The sequence below is a fragment of the Callithrix jacchus genome, chromosome 5, assembly GCF_049354715.1.
Source record: "Callithrix jacchus isolate 240 chromosome 5, calJac240_pri, whole genome shotgun sequence".
Taxonomy (NCBI): Eukaryota; Metazoa; Chordata; class Mammalia; order Primates; family Cebidae; genus Callithrix; species Callithrix jacchus.
The window spans coordinates 160,748,184-160,765,154 of NC_133506.1; the positions used below are offsets into that span (position 1 = coordinate 160,748,184).

Sequence of the window (16,971 nt, forward strand, 5' to 3'; positions counted from 1 at the left end):
GAAGAAAGCAATAAATTTCTCCCCATCTGCATTAAATAAAAGCTACCTCATTATTGTGAAAGTCACCAGGAGAGTAGTCGTCACAGATGATTTCTTTATAAAAGGCTGATATACATTAGTTCCAGACTAATTAGATGGTTGGATTTGATTTACTTTACAAAATTATTCTAGCTTGAATTTCACCAGAGATCTACATGCACATAGAAAGGCTTAAAGAAAAAAACAGAGAGCCCCTGCTTTTCCCCCTGTGCACCCCCCACCTGTTTCCTGCCCCAGAGAGACACTCTCAACTTTCAAAGCTATTTCTGTGGTATTCACCTTCATCTTTATGGCGCCCTCTTGATGTTTTAGCTTCGCATTATTTCTTGCCTTCTTCCCAAGCAAGAAGAGAGTTTAACTCTTTTTCATTCCCCTATCCCCCACTCCCTATTTTCTCATCCCCCAAACATTCATATGATAATTTTGCTTGGATGAATATCCAGTGCTTATATTATTATAATTATGTAAATGCTAATCACCGCTTTGCCAAGTCTTATATTATCATTACTTTTTCCTGTATAACTTTTTGGTTTTATTGGAGTTAATAAGCAACATGTTTTGTTTGCTTAGTTTTAGTTAGTACACATTTATTCCCAAGGTTCCCTAATTGTTAAAATCTCCTAATATGTTCAAATATGTTGGGTTTATCAATTTTACTTTCTAAGAGACATCTCTCCTGAAATTTCATCTGTTCTAACCTTAGGCCTGTGCATGTCTATCACCCTGAGATCTTTGTTCACCATTCTCTAAGGGATTTTCATTCATTCTTTCTTTTTTTATAGCCCAATTTATAAAATTCTTCCTCCATGCCAGACACTGTCCTAAGCACTTTATATACATTTGGAATATTTCAGTAACACTATGTAAACAAAAGAAGGGGAATAAAACTTTTAGCAACTAAGAGAAAAATGGTTAAACACATAGGTAATTCTTAGAAGAGTATATGAAAGGATGCTCAAATGTGCCAGAAGTCAGAAAAAGGTAACGTGAAACCACAATAAAGTGTGACCCTTACAAGAGGAGATGAGGATGGGATGCACCGGGACCCCTTTATGCTACTGGAACACCTTTGGTAATCTTGCCCCTAGATATATTCCCTACAGACTTCCTTTTACTTTTTTTTTTTTAGAGACAGGGTCTCGCTATGTCGCCCAGGCTGGAGTACAGTGGCTATTCACAGGCGCGATCCCACTACTGATCAGCACGGGAGTTTTGACCTGCTCCGTTTCTGACCTGGGCCAGTTCACCCCTCCTTAGGCAACCAGGTGGTCCCCTGCTCCCAGGAGGTCACCATATTGATGCCAAACTTAGTACAGACACCTGATCGGCATAGCGCACTACAGCCCAGAACTCCTGGGCTCAAGCGGTCCTCCCACCTTAGCCTCCCGAATAGCTGGGACTATAGGCAAGTGCAACCATGCCCGGCTAGACTTTCAACACATACACAAGCAGACAAGTGCAAGACTATTCATGGCACCATTATTTGTAATAGCAAAAAACTGGAATGAACCTAAATTTGCATCGACAAATAATAGATGAATAAATTGTTGTATGTGAAGCAGTGAAAATAAAAGTAGAACTATCAGTTTGGATGACGACAAAGAGTCTCTCCTTGACTGAACTGTAGTCAGGCTCTTCTGAATCCTCTTCCCAACTAGGTCCCAATTCTTGGGCTTCTGTGTTCATCTCTGCATTGTTCAATGCTAACAGTAATCCTGCTAGGTCAGTTTAACCAGAATCCCTCACCCTTGGTATCTGATTGGGTTCCCCATTCTCCACCATCCCCCAGGTGATGTCAGATCACTCCGGCCTGCTCTCAGCAAGGATCCTGTTAGGTTTGTTCAGCCAGAATTCCCTCTTACCCCTGATGTTTCCTCTTAGTAATTTTCCACCCACTGACCCCCACCCTGCTCCTTCACTTACTTCTACTTTTCCACATTATACTCAGAGTTGAGTCCCATATCTCTCCCTTACCACAAAACTTCTCTGCAGTCATCCCTGCATCTGTCGAGAGGGCCCTGAATAAAGACGACCTTGCCATTCTGTAACCAATGTCAGGAATTACTGTTTTCTTTAGCAACAAATCTCACAAACATAATGGTGAAAAAAAGACCAAGTTACAGAAGAATAAACACAATATAATACTATTTATATGAAGTTTAAACAACATAAAAAGCTATATATTATTTGGTGAATGATTAGTACTGAACTCACATTCAGAACAGAGATTACCTCTGGTTTGTCAAAAGTGAAGGGGAGAACACAGGAGTCTTTGGCCATATTGGTAATGACTGGTAATAATTGGTAATGACTTACAAATATGGGTGGTGGGTGCAAAGATATTCACTGTATTTTTCTTCAAACTTTGTAGGCCTGAAATATTTCACAAAAAATTAAAATACACATAGAAACATAAACACACTCTTCCTGTCCCTAAATAGGAAGTGCTATGAGAGAGTATGTCAAAGGCACCTAATTTAGATTTGAACAAAACCTTCTGAGGAAGTGACATTTAAACTGAGACCTGATGGATGAGAACGAGTTTGGTAGTTGGGGGGGAAGGGGTGCAGCAGAAAGTTGGAAAGAATTTTGTGAATTCAAGTTAACTGAAGGAAGTCAGAGAGATACGTAATGAACAAATCATGCTGGATTTTTAAAGCCAAGTTAAAATTTCTATACTTTATCCTAAGGACAATGTGACCTGAATTGTGTTTTAAAATATTACTTTCTGGCCGGGTACGGTGACTCACGCCTGTAATTCCAGCACTTTGGGAGGCTGAGGCAGGTGAATCACAAGGTCAGGAGTTCGAGACCAGCCTGGCCAACATGGTGAAACCTGTCTCTACTAAAAACACAAAAAATTAGCTGGGTGTGGTGGTGGGCACCTGTAATTTCAGCCACTTGGGAGGCTGAGGCAGGAGAATCTCTTGAACTTGGGAGGTGGAGGTTGCAGTAAGCAGAAATTGTGCCACTGCACTCCAGCCTGGGCGACAGTGTGAGACTCCATCTCAAAAATAATAATAATATTACTTTCTGACTAAAACAATTTTGAAAATGAAGAACAAAGTAGAAGAATCTATACTACCCGATTCAATCAAGACTCACTGTAAAGTATAAAGCTATAAAGTAATCAAGAGAGTATGGTATCAGTACAGGGACAGACATAGAGACCAACAGAACATAACAGAGAATCCAGAAATAGACCCACTCATGTGGGCAGCTGGTTTTCAGCAGACGTCTAAAGGGAGTGCAAAAGAGAAAGGACAGGACAGGTTTTCAGCAAATGGTGCTGGTGCTGGAAGAACTGAATATCCCATGCAATTAAAAAAAAAGAGCCTCAATCCATACCTCACACAATGTAAAAAATTAACTCGAAATGGATCATAAATCTAAATGTAAGATAGAACTATAAAACTTCTAGGAGAAAACATAGATTAGCGCTTCATCAAAATAAGAGAAAATGTTTGCAAAGTATCTCTCTGATACTGAACTTGTATCAAGACCAAAGAACAATCAGAGTTCAGGAGTTTGACATCAGTCTGAGCAACATGGCAAAACCCCACTTCTATAAAAAAATACAACAATTAGCTGGACGTGGTGGCACATGCCTGTAGTCCCAGCTACTCAGGAGGCTAAGGTGGGTGCTGCTTGAGCCTAGAAGGTAGAGGCTATAGTGAGCTGAAATCATGTCACCACACTCCTGGGTGACAGAGCAAGACCTTGTCTCAAAACAAACAAACATAACACTCAATATTCATTAATAAGAAAATAAATAACCCAATTTAAAAATGGGCAAAAGATCTCAAGAGACATTTCACTTAAGAAGATACACATAAAACAAAATGCTCAACATCATTAGATGCTAGGGAAAGTGCAAACTAAAATCATAATGAGAAGTCACTACACTCACTAGAGTGGTGAGAAACTGACAATACCAAGTGCTGACAGGGATGCAGTGCAACCGAAACCTCCACTTGTTGCTGATATGAACGCAAAATGGAATTTCCACTTTGAACATAGTTTGGCAGTTTCATCATATGACACAAAAATGCCATTCCTAGGCATTTACTTAAAATAAGCAAAACCTTATGTTCACTTAAAAACCTGCCCGCAAATGTTCATAGCAGCTTTAGTCTTTATTGCCAAAAACTGGAAACAACCAATAGATACATCACCTTGTGAATGGATAAGCCAACTGTGGAATAGACAACCACTTGGCAAAACAAAACAAAATGAAAACTACTGGTACACACACAACATAAAAAATAAAAATAAATGATTCTCAAATGCATTATATTAATAAAAAGATGCCAGATTCAAAAGACCACATACTATGTGGACCATTTATATAATATTCTGGTAAAGGCAAATCTATAACAACAGAAATCAGATCAGGGATAAGTTTTAGATAAGGGGAGGCACTGACCACAAAATGGAATGGGAAGTTTTTGGGGTGATGAAACTCTTCTACATCAAGTGAGGTGGTGCTTATACAACTGTTTGTGTCTGCCAAACCCACAGAACTATACACTAAAAATGGTGAATTTTACTGTATACAAACTGGACCTTGAGAACCAATGCACACTGTACTGTAAAAACATCACTCTGTCCTATGTGTGGAGAAGGGTAGGAGGGGGAAAGAGTGGAAGAGGTAACACTATCAGAAGGCTAAGGCAACATTCCAGTGTACAATGGCGGTGCTTTGGACGGGATATTGGTAACAGAATTGGAGACAAGTGGCTGGATACAAGATATATTTGCAAGGCTGTATATCAAAAGAGCATGGAGGATGAGGGGGAAGAGGTATCAAGGTGAGCCCTAGATTTCTGGGTGAATGGAGGTGCACTAAACTCTGGTACATAACTTCTTGTAATTCCTGGAATGCTCTGCCAAGTCCTTGCATCTTGCACGTGGATGGCTCCTTTCCTGGACCAAATCCTTCAATTGATTAACTCTCATCTTTCAAGAGTCAACTCGTAATCTCCAGTATGGACTGTCAACTTCTCCTCTGTGTTTATATATCACCTTGTGAATATTCCTCTCTTATTACGCTGTACTACAATCGTCAGCTTATTTTTCTGCCTCTTCTACCACAAAAAACATTTTAAGGAAATGGTGATTTATTTTCCATGTGTTTCAGTTTGGAAGAAATTAATTCTAAACATTATGATACAGTCAGAACCTTTCAAACCCTGTTACAGATTATAATCCATTCGGTGCCGTATTTGTGAGGTCCACACTAATACAGTGAATGCAGACACAAGATAATACATTACTGCCACTGTGATGCAGAAAAAGAAAGTCAATGAGTCAGCGATCAAACTTTTTCATGGTTACCTGTAACGGTGAACACCAGTGTGGTTCAGTAAGAATGGCTCCAAACTTGGGATTAGAAGGTTGTAGTGCAAATTTGGGCACTGTTGTCTGCTGGTGGGGTGATCCTGGGCCAGTTATCTTAGTTCTGTGTTAGAATATCTTCATATACAAATTACAGAGCATGCTAACAATAGCATGGGGTTTTAAAGAGCAAGCGAATTTATACAAGGAGGGAGGATCAGCCCAGGAATTGGATATTTTACGTAGTAATAAATATAAGTTGACTTTCAGAGTGCTGTTAAGTGAATCAGTCCTCGTGATAAGTCCCTGACTTTCAGTCCCAGGAGTTTAAGACAAAAGGCAGGCCTCAGTTTCTACACCTAATACACTAAGACTTTTTAAAAGGCTCTGTGAAAACATGTTCTAGGTAAAGCTACTGCATCTATTGCAATATAAATGAAGATGAGTTCTAACAGCAGTGGCTACAACCACACACTGAAAATGGGTGAGAACTTTCTGAATACACAGAGGTCTTTTTAGTTACTTCTAAACTTGTCAGAATGACCCATTTTTATAAGTATGAAATGGTAATGATAACTTACCATCCTCTACCAAAAGCAAGCTACTTTAAACCACCTTTGTGAATTAGGAATTGGTGAGTTTCCTTCTTACCTTTTGGGTAGATATCTTTTAGAGGGACTTCTCCTGGGGGTAAAATCCTCACTACCTGATTCGTATCTAAAAGAGTCACACAATTGCTTTGTTTTGGAGTCCCACTTTTCTTCTTTCCTCCATAGAATGCTGTATCAGTGCCACCTGGTTTATGCAAAGAGGATGGTCTCTTCCAAGAATAAACTTCACTGGGTGACTGAAAAACAAAAAGAAAGAGATGAAAAGTACTAAGTACCATATACTGCATTCACCACGACCTGAAAACAATGCAGCCCTTTCAGCAGATATTAGTGGGAAACTAATATTTCACAGATAGAAGAAAATCTAATTATTGGCCGGGTGCAGTGGCTCATGCCTGTAATCCCAGCACTTTGGGAGGCCAAGGTTGGTGGATCGCTTGAGTTCAGGAGTTTGAGACCAGTGTGGGCAACATAGTGAAACCCTGTCTCTACAAAAAATACAAAATTCAGCCGGACGTTGTGGCGCTTGCCTGTATTCCCAGCTACTCAGGAGGTTGAAGCAGAAGAATCATTTAAGCCTGGGAGGTCAAGGCTGCCTGGCTGCCATGATCACACCACTGTACTCCAGCCAGCCTGGGCAACAAAGCGAGACCTTGTCTTAAAAAACAAACAAACAAAAAAAAAAAAACACAAGCCTTTTGGATGTGGTACAGGAAGGAGGTAGCCGCTTTGCCAATAATCATAATTTTCAGACAAGTATGAAATATACGTCACCTTTTTATCTTGAAATCAATTACAACTAAACAGAAACATAGCAATGAGTTAAAAATAAAACAAACACCTATGCATAAGGAATAGAATATAACTAGCATTTTGAAGATCTGGGAGGGCCTCAAAAGTGACTGGCTTCCTTCCTAATCGTTCTCACTCTGTCTCCCCTGGATTTAAGTCTTCTGGAATTTTCTGTTATTTTTCCCTTGCTTTGTTTTAAATTTTTACCTTGTATGTATTTATCCTTCCTAAGATCATAAAGGCATTTTCTTATGCTTTTTCTCAAAGTTTTATGGCTTCATCTTTCACATTTAAGTTCTTAGCCTATCAGGAATTAATTTTTGTGAATGGTATGAAGTGAGGATCCACTTTCCTCCTTTTCTCACACGTAAAGCTGACTATCCAAATACCACTAACTTTTGCCCACAGCAACAGTATCAGAAACACAGTTTGTATGCATGTATCTGTTTCTGGGCACTGCATTTTATTCTGCGGTGCATTTTTCTATTCCCAGCCTAATACAGGTCTTGGTTACTGAAGTTTTGTAACTATCCTTGAGATTTAACAGGAAGAGTACTTCTGTCTGGTTCTTCTTCAGAGATGTTCTGGTTACTGTGTGCCCTTGCATTTCTGTAGAAAATGTATGAGTTGTATTAGTTCTCAGCATCCTTGCCAGTCCTTGCTATTGTCAGTGGTTTTAATTTGCTTTTCTCTAATGCCTACTGATGTCTAATAACTTTTCATGTACTCATTTGCCATCCCTGTATCCTCTTTGGTTAAGTGTTTGCTGAAGTCTTTTGCTCACTTTTTTTTTCACATTTACCTTCACTTTTACTTCTGTATCTACCTAACTACATTGAAAACCATGAGTTCACAAAAATATATCCAATTCGAATCTAATAACTACACGGTTCATTCTGTTTTTCTTCCTTCTAGTATCTGTAATTCCCCTCTCCAACAGTTAAAAACCTGTTTTCATTATCCTTAATGTATTTTGTTACCCTTCACATATTTACTTTCTTACTCAAGCCCACTGTCTGTGACCCATCTCCCATCTCCACCACTAACCTTACGCTCTGGGCAGATGCTCCACTCTCCCTGCTTGGGTCCCCACAGCCCATATGGGGCCACACTCTTCCACAGGGACACATACTTCCCCTTACATGGGCTCCTACGTCGCACTCCAGGCTGCCCCTTCATGGGAATGCCATCTTCATCCTACTTGGACTTAATGTCCATCACTAATGGTTACGTCTCCCCACCACAGATGTCTTTACCTTGCTTGGGCTCTGACCTTTGATACCTCACACTGGCCTACTGCTTGCTCATTTATAAAATTAGGCTATTTGCCTTCTGACTATGAAGTTTTAAGAATCTTTATAGACTATAGATACCAGTTTTTGTTGGAAATGTGGTTTGCAAATATTTTCTCCCAGTCTGTAGGTTGTCTTTTCATTATCTTAACAGAGCTCAAATTTCAAAATGTGTTGCAGCACAATTTATCAATTTTCTCTTTATATATCATGTCTAAGACACTATTACCGTGTTTAATAGAAGTGGTAACAGTGGGTATCCTTGTTTTAGTCCTAAAAAGAAAAAAAATGCTTTTAATGTTTCTCTACTGAGGATGATATTTGCTATAGGTTTTTACAGCTATTTGGTATTAGATTTTAAAAGTTATGTAAGTAATAACTTAGATGCCACTGATAACTGTATGAAAAGGTTAATAAGAGGTAACACACTCATTTGCCAATAGTTCTATATAGAATCGAAACAAGTGCACACAAAGCAAGGAGGCAGTGTGGTGTGGTAGAAAGGATGTGGGTTAGGGGGCTGGCTAGTCACACTTGAGCTCAAATCCCATGGCTTATAATCTTTGTGGCCTACGGGATACAAGCTCTCCCTGTTTCTGCTTTTTTTTTTTTAATCTGTAAAACCTCATAGAATTTTTATAAAAATTATCGTGTATGACAGAGCTTAGAGTAGCACACTGCCTGACTCTTGTGTTGGGGCCTAAAAATATGATTGCCATCTAAAGGGTGCCTAGCTGACTCGAATCTTCTATTTAACAAACACTCATTAGATACCTCTAGTTTAGTGGGGGGTACTAAACTAGCAGGGATACAGCTTTTTAATTTAACAATGTCAGTAGTCTTAGAGGCTAGAAAGAATTTCTATAAGGTTAATACAAACAGCGCCTTAACTCAGCTTTTATTCTATAACTTTTTAGTTTATAGTAATATTATGCTTCTATATTGATTTCTTCAATCAGAAGAAGGTAATTAGAAGATAGATTTTAAAATAGTTTCACCTCCAGAAAAAGTCCCAATATTTTGTCTTTGATAGCAGCAAACATTGTAGAAACCATATAAAATGCATCTTTCATACCAAGGCAGCTGGAAACATTGTATTTCAATAACACTTCATTTTGAGTTATATGAAAGCAGATGCTTTCTACTTGATAATTAGGAAAACATATGTCAGAGTCCTAAGCCACATATTATCCATTGGGTTTTAGATTTCAAATCTCTTATATCTTGAAGTACCCAGCATTCATTAACCACATTAAAATTTTGAGGCGTATAAAATTGCAGTATCGTCCAGCAGAGCCCGTATTTTTAATCTTTAAATAATTCTAGCATCCCATCTAAAAGCTATAAAGGAAATTATAAAAATTAAATGTGTAATCAAAACCCATGGACTACATCTAAGGTTATTAGATGGCAACTTGGACTGAAATAAGTTTTTTTTTTTTGAGACGGAGTTGCGCTCTTGTTACCCAGGCTGGAGTGCAATGGCGCGATCTCGGCTCACGGCAACCTCCGCTTCCTGGGTTCAGGCAATTCTCCTGCCTCAGCCCCCGAGCAGCTGGGATTACAGGCACGCACCACCGTGCCCAGCTAATTTTTTGTATTTTTAGTAGAGACGGGGTTTCACCATGTTGACCAGGATGGTTTCGATCTGTTGACCTCGTGATCCACCCGCCTCGGCCTCCCAAAGTGCTGGGATTACAGGCTTGAGCCACTGCGCCCGGCCTGAAATAAGTTTTATAATTAATTTTCCCACATTTCCATCAGAGGAAGATGTTGCCTAGTTTCACGTAAAGTCAATTCAAATAGCTTCTCCTTTATAGATAACAGTGGATAACAGAAGGGCCCATCTAAGAGAAAAATCAATTGAGACAATTAACCATTGTAGTATAACCTGGATGCTGCAAAGATATGATAAATCAGAGCAAAACTCAATGGAAAATGAAACTTATCTTCATGACTATTGAAAAATTTAATCTACAATAATGACAACCCAACAAATTTAACTTCACACAGGAACAAAGCACCAAATATCACATGTTCTCACTTACAAGTGAGAGTGAAACATCGAGGACATATGGACACAAAGAAGGAAACAACAGACACTGACACCTGCTTGAGGGTGAAGAGTCGGAGGAGGGTGAGGATTGAAAAACTACCTGTAAGTTACTATTCCTGTAACCTGGATAACCAAACCGTCTGTACACCAAACCCCCGTGACAAGCGAATTACCTATATAACAAACCTGCACACGTACACTTGAACCTAAAATAAAAGTTAATAAATATATAGAATGCGTAGATGGAAAAATAATTAACTTAAAAAATTCTAGAAGACATGCTAAAAAAGGCATCATCAGAAGGTTAAGCATTTTTACCTTAATTATTATTTACATATAATAAACTGTATTATATGAACTCCCACATATGGAGAATACTTGTTTTTCCTACTAAATTCTACCATTGCGTTACACTTCCAATTTTAATTTTTAAAGCGTAATGAAACTATTTAGGTATAACATGTTTTCTAGTAACTGAGTTGGAATGCAGACTTGATCCAAAATGTTTACCAGAAAATTATTATGTTTTTTATTACCCCTCAAACAGGCTTACAGATTATAGATCAAATTGAGGGGAAGAAATATTTATCCAATAATTTTTAAAACTGATGCTTACCATGAGATCTGGGAAACCAACCACTATTGTAGCGTAACTGTTCTCATCTGAGAGAATTCGGTTGGGAGAGGCGATCTTTTGTTCCACAGCTGAACTTAGACGTTCAGATGATAGCTGATCACTGGAAATTTTATGAGGTATGCTGAACTCTGTTTCTGAAAAGTATCAGACAAACATTAGACACCATATGCCGCTGAAATGTTCCAGGAATTAATTTTTTGCAATATTTTATTCTTAACAAGTCAAACGGAAAAGAACAAGTTAAAAAGGAGGAAACACTTTAAATTATATTCATGGGGTTTTGTTTGAGAAATGCCATTTTTATAATAAAGGCATCTTCCCAAAGTGATTTTAAATATTTATAAAATTCAAAATTTTATTAGGAATAATATTATTATTAGTAGCTCCCTGTAGAAAAGAGATGTGAAACTGACCCAGCCCAGTGTTGGCAATGGTATGTTTTAGATTTTTCCGTAAGTACTATTCATCCCTCGAAACTGTGATAAATTAAGTAGAAATTCCAATGGTCTGTGGAAAAAAGATGTTATCCTAAATTAGACTTGGAACCTAAATGTAAGCAAAAATACTGATCAGTCAGTTAAAAAAATTCAAAGACAGAGCTTACAAGGGTGAACTTCCTTATGACAATCTGAAAGATAGCAGATTCTTATTTACTATTTCTGGCCTAGTGACTAAATTCTTTCTTTTGGTGTAAACTTAACATAGGCTGGTGTTTTGTTCTTAAACGATTCTAGAGGACAGTATGTGTACGAGCATGCACTCTCACACCCACAAACACGGATGACACAGTATTTACCTTGTGTAACTCCAAACCCTGTGCTGGGAGGCTCCTCTTTCAGCACATACAACTGGCAAACCCCACTGCCCTCAGATTCGATGTGTGCAGGCTTAGTTAAAAGGTATTTCCTGCAAACAAACAAAACATCTAGCTTAAGTGAAGTTTTTCTTTTTCTAACAGTCATAAGGCCAGTCTAAGAAAAATTAGATTCTCCTAAGCCTCTTTTTTATAGTTCCAGTGTAATTTGCAGTTTTTGAGTTTCATCATGAATTAATAAGTAACTTATCAACACTGTGTTAAAGAGCAGTGCACACCAGCAATACAGTAATGAACGTGAAGCAAAATCCAACACTTCCTATAAGAGAAAGGGTTGTCAGGGAAAAAAAAGCAACTCTAATGGGGCACACTCTTATTATCATGGAGTCCTCTCTTGATAAAAGTCTTTGATCAGCCAGGAAGGGGAAGTATGACTTCGGATTTGTGATCAGCTAAGAGACAGATGCCCTCTGCACCACTGTAGTCTCCTTGATCTACTTATTTTTAACATTTCTAAAATATGGATGTATATATAGGCAGAAGTCCTCTGCAATGAGCTACTTCTGCTTGTCAGCAGAGGGGCAGAAAGAGTCTGCACTTAGCTAGTAGAGTTGTGCATGAGGGAAGGTACTCAAAGGTGACTGTCATACACTGCCTTTCATCAAGAAGTGCAACAGTCCAATGGGTCAGACAACACAGACATAATCACAACCAAACCAGAATACACAAGATAAAAAGAGAAACTTCTAAGGTGTGAACTCTGTGAATTTATAAAAAGGCAACAGCTCTAGCATGGAGACTACTTCAAAGTCGATGGGAAATCTACTTTGAAGTACCTCCAGTTTGGCAAGAATACAGTGAATTCTCAATGTGCAACTAGGAAAAAGCCCAAATAAATACGGATCGTATGCAAAGTCATGATTTTTACTGCTAATTTCAATGTCATTTTCTGAAAAATGACATTTGTTTTTTCTCCCCTCCTCTCTTCTAATAAGTCTCATATATAGAGATGCTGCCAGACACGGAAATTGTTAAAAGACAGACACGAGAAAGACAGAACAGTAAAGATGCTGGACAATTGGTAAATAAGATTGAGCTATGGCATACTCCATGATACACTATATAAAGACACTCACTGACTTGTTTTGCTCTCCACCAGAAGCCATTTGTCCTCTGCTACAAGGAAAACTGTCTTGAGGTTAATGGGAAGTGAGATGGTGTGAGTTTGCCCTTCTAGAACATCCAGCACGATCAGGCTGTTCCTAGAAAAGAAGAAAACTGTATCTGAAAGGAAATGGTGAGGATAATGGTTGAGTAATTTGGCATAATCATTTCATGATACATTATGCAATCCTTAAAAAGAATGTTTTTAAGACTAAGTAATAATATAGAAAAATGTTAATTGAAAAAAATGGAGATACAACATTCTAAACTATATCAGGCTGTGAATGAGTAAAAATAATGGAAAGTAGTGACCATTGCCACGTTAGTAGTGGCCATGTCACGGAATTGTGAGCACTAGCTTTTCTTATGTCTGTTTCTCAATATTCTGCAATGTGGGCAAAGTTACTTTTATATTAAAACATTCATAATTTGCTTATATTCATTTTATAGTAAACAAGTATAATCAAAACAGGAAATAGAATGGACCAAATAAGAACTCCAGTTTCAATCTTCTATTATAAAGAGCTCACCCTTTTTCTTTGTAGAATACTAGCCAGTTTTTGCTTGAAAATTCTTTACACATTTTATAAGTTTCCTAAAGACAAAACAAAACAAGATATTAACATTAAATATGTCAGATACAGTCATGTCTCTTTTTAACTACTTTCCCTTAAATAAAATAAAGTTCTTCAACTTGTGAAACATGTAATTCTCAAAGATGCTATCTATTTATCTACTCTAAGACTCTTATGGTAAAATAGATTAAACTATATATAAAAATTTACTGAACTATGCTTAAACCTCTTTCGAATAAATTTTTAAAAATTACATCAAACATTGTTAAGAAATAACAGGCTATCTGATAATTAACCATGAAATTTATACCATAAGATAAACACATAGGAGATACTTTGTTTCTTAGATTAGGATACATTTATGACATTAAAAAAATCACTTTTTTCATGATCTTTTAAGACCTAAGTATGTTGACTTGCAGGGCAGAGGGTAAACCTTATTTTATATCCATTATTTTTTCTGAATGGCAGAATAAATTGCTTTTGTGTTGGCCTAAACTGTTTGCTTCCTCATATAATTTAGTTAATAAACTAAAACACTTATTTTTCTAATAGAGGAAATTAAGTGTTATACTCATGGTTTTATCATATAAATCTAAAACATAACTATGTAACTGGAAAACAAGTTAAACTGACTCTATGATTAGAAATTTGTTAAAAATTACCATATTCAAATAGTTTCTCATTTTCTCTTATTGTTAGTCCAGTCCTGGCAAATCTCCATGCAAGTATTATGTCATAAAAAGAAGTCAATGATATTTAATTATACATGCATCTATAGTTACATATACCATGTTAAAATCTGCATGTGCACAACAAGAAATTCTCTTGTGCATTACAACAAATAAGAAGCACTTAAAGGGATGGACATGGACGCATCTTTCTGGTTAGAAAGCAACAGAAATCCTTGGCAATTTGCTGGACAAATGTGGTGTTTCTTACAGCTTCTTCTTTGCTCCACCAGGAAGGTTTCTTAGTTGTAAACTCCTCTGAAGGGAGAATGAGACGACGAAGGGCTCGGCCGGTGGTATCTAACAACAGGACAGCATTACTCTGCAAATGATGAAAACAGTGAAAAGCTCAAGACTTGCTCTTTTTTTTGTTAAAGGAGCATCCCTTGGCAACCTGACAGTGAAGGTTATAGTGACACATCAAAGACAAGACGATATTCTAATGCTTAAGAGATATCACAAATACATTAAATGATTTTTCTTAATGAAGAATTTACAATTTTTGGTGGTTTTAGGAAGACATTTCTAAATATGTGATGCAGAAGGTATTCTCTTTAAATATTTTATGTAAAAACCATCCCCTTTTAAATATAAGCTAGCTGAACCAAGATTCTGTTTTATTGTCTAGTAGTAAGGAAATTACAAGGATTGATGATTTTAAGAAGGTCATCTACTTGTACCAAAATCATACTTAGAAAATGCTCTGTTGAAAGCTCTCTTATATTGTGCATAATTAAATCTCACTTACCTAAAAAAATCATTTATCTGATTTGGTTCAATTTAGAAAATAGGTATAATATAGATAAAAAGATGAGTTGGCAAGAAACATGAAAGACTCCAAGAAACTAGCTAGTCATGAGTGTTCTTTCATTTAGAAACTCACCAAGCTTGAAGAACCTTCATAACTGGTGCTATAATAGTGTACAAACAAGACTTCTGCCGCATTATCGATCATAGCTAAGCAATGATATAATCTCTCAGTAATTAGGATATGGTTTTAAAGAAAATAAATAAATCTTATATGTTGAAATACATGAACTGAAACACATAAAATAAAAACTTAACTTTGAGAAAGCCAGAAAAATTAAATATTTTAAAGGGATACAAAGAAGTTGGCTTTTTTAGTTAAAATATAAAGCAGTTTGAGATTAGACTACAGGTTTGCAAAAAGGCACCAGCAAGTTATTTTTCAGACCTCATTGTTAAGCATGTGTCTTTTCTTTCTTTGTTTTATTTTATTTTAAATTTGGGGCCCCTCTAGTTATTCTAACTCTTGTGAATTTTTCATTTCAAGAAGAATTTCTTCTGGAGAAAATAAAGTCACAAAGCACATAACGAATTAATATAAACCTTGAAAAATATAGAAAAAATAACATGTCAAATGTTTGTTCATTTCTTCTACAATATTTATTGAGCAGCTTATATTCAATATATAAAGAATACAACAATGAATTAACCATGATCCTTGCCTTCTGTCATGTAATTTAGCTAGAGAAATAAACAGAAATGTAAAAAATTTAATGACTCATCTGCAAAGCTAGCATTTCAGTGTGGCTTTAATTTTACTTTACAAGTTAATTTTGTGCAAGTGCTCAAGAATTAAAATAGTATTTGCACCATATAACTCGCTTCATACCATATACTCTGAATTTCAGCGGTATTAAAAGGTTTTGCTAAGCATGTTGACAAAGCTTTCAGTTTTTTCATAAACCTCACCCTTAGAATGCATCATTCTGTATGAGATATAATTCTCCACTAAGAATGTGTATTAGAAATATTCTTTTAAAGATTAACATATAACAAGTATCATTCACCAGTACATGACAGTTTTGAAAATGGTAATAATACCTTAGAGTTTTCCTTAAGAAAAAAATAAAGTTAAAAATTTACAATCTCTGTAACAGATTAAATATTTTTTGACGGGAAAGATCTTTCTTATATAATAAATATGTACAACATTAAAATGAATTCTTAGCACTTGAGCAATTTTGGGATAATATTAGCCTTTGTAAGCAAAAGGAAGTCCTAAAAATGTTTCATGCCCAAAAATGAGTAAGCAGAAGAATGAGCAGTTGATTAAACAAATGTGATCAAACAGAAAAATCAGTTAGTATAGTCTTCCATTTTTCTACCTTGTTAGGGTCTAAAACTTATATGTCCACAACATGGCATATGTGAACTGAAAAACTGTATCTTTCTAAGTGACAGAAAACATGTATTTCCAGCCATTGCTGTACTTAGAATTAGTTTATAAGCAATTGGCAACATGAAGGAGTTCTGTTGCTCCATCCTTTTAGATGTTAATGGTTTCCTTCTGTAAATGACTAATGATAGATTCTGTCTGGGTTTAAAAATAGGATTTTGCGTCACACATGAGTACATGTAACTGTGGCTTTGGCACTCCTTTAAGGGGGGCAGGGAGAGACGCAAGTGAGCAATTTTATTATGTTTGTGTTTGACTGGGAGAAAAGTAACCTCTGGATGACCTCCATGTCCCTAAATCTGAAATTCTAAACTTTGTACAGATGTAATACATAATCTCGTGGGGAGTAGGGGGAGGGGAGGGTCTTTATTTTTAGGCATGGCAAAGTTTCCCTTTCCTCACTTAAGATTTTATTTTAGCAAGGAATTTTTGAACAACTTTTAACACTAACCAGGGACATGCATCTGTAGCAAAGCTTTATGTTAAAAAAACAAGGAATAGCCGAATTCATGGAAGTACTTCTCTACAATATTTTTGCTATATTTTCAGTTAGGGTAGAATGAAGAAAAAGGAATTGATGGCAGTCCATTTATTTTTCATTCCACTAGAGTTATTTATCAGTTGTTAAATTTCACAGCTGTGTGCTGTTCACATGGAGTTTTACAGGTCTGACACCCTGACAAGGGTATATTATGAAATAGACAGTTAAGAGGGTACTCT

At 36.7% G+C, this 16,971-nt stretch overlaps 1 protein-coding gene across 12 annotated transcripts in view; it reads right to left on the bottom strand.

The window, feature by feature from the left end:
• Window positions 1–16,971, bottom strand: part of VWA8 (von Willebrand factor A domain containing 8) — a 422,827-nt gene that overhangs the window by 107,331 nt on the left and 298,525 nt on the right. For all 12 annotated transcript variants that reach the window (XM_078375339.1, XM_054256828.2, XM_035303407.3 and 9 more), the window contains 6 exons: window positions 14,260–14,370; window positions 13,273–13,337; window positions 12,715–12,840; window positions 11,561–11,670; window positions 10,744–10,898; window positions 6,028–6,223 (listed from right to left, as the gene is read on the bottom strand). In XM_078375339.1, the coding sequence (XP_078231465.1) occupies window positions 6,028–6,223; window positions 10,744–10,898; window positions 11,561–11,670; window positions 12,715–12,840; window positions 13,273–13,337; window positions 14,260–14,370 (763 nt within the window). The remainder of the gene's footprint in view (window positions 1–6,027; window positions 6,224–10,743; window positions 10,899–11,560; window positions 11,671–12,714; window positions 12,841–13,272; window positions 13,338–14,259; window positions 14,371–16,971) is intronic.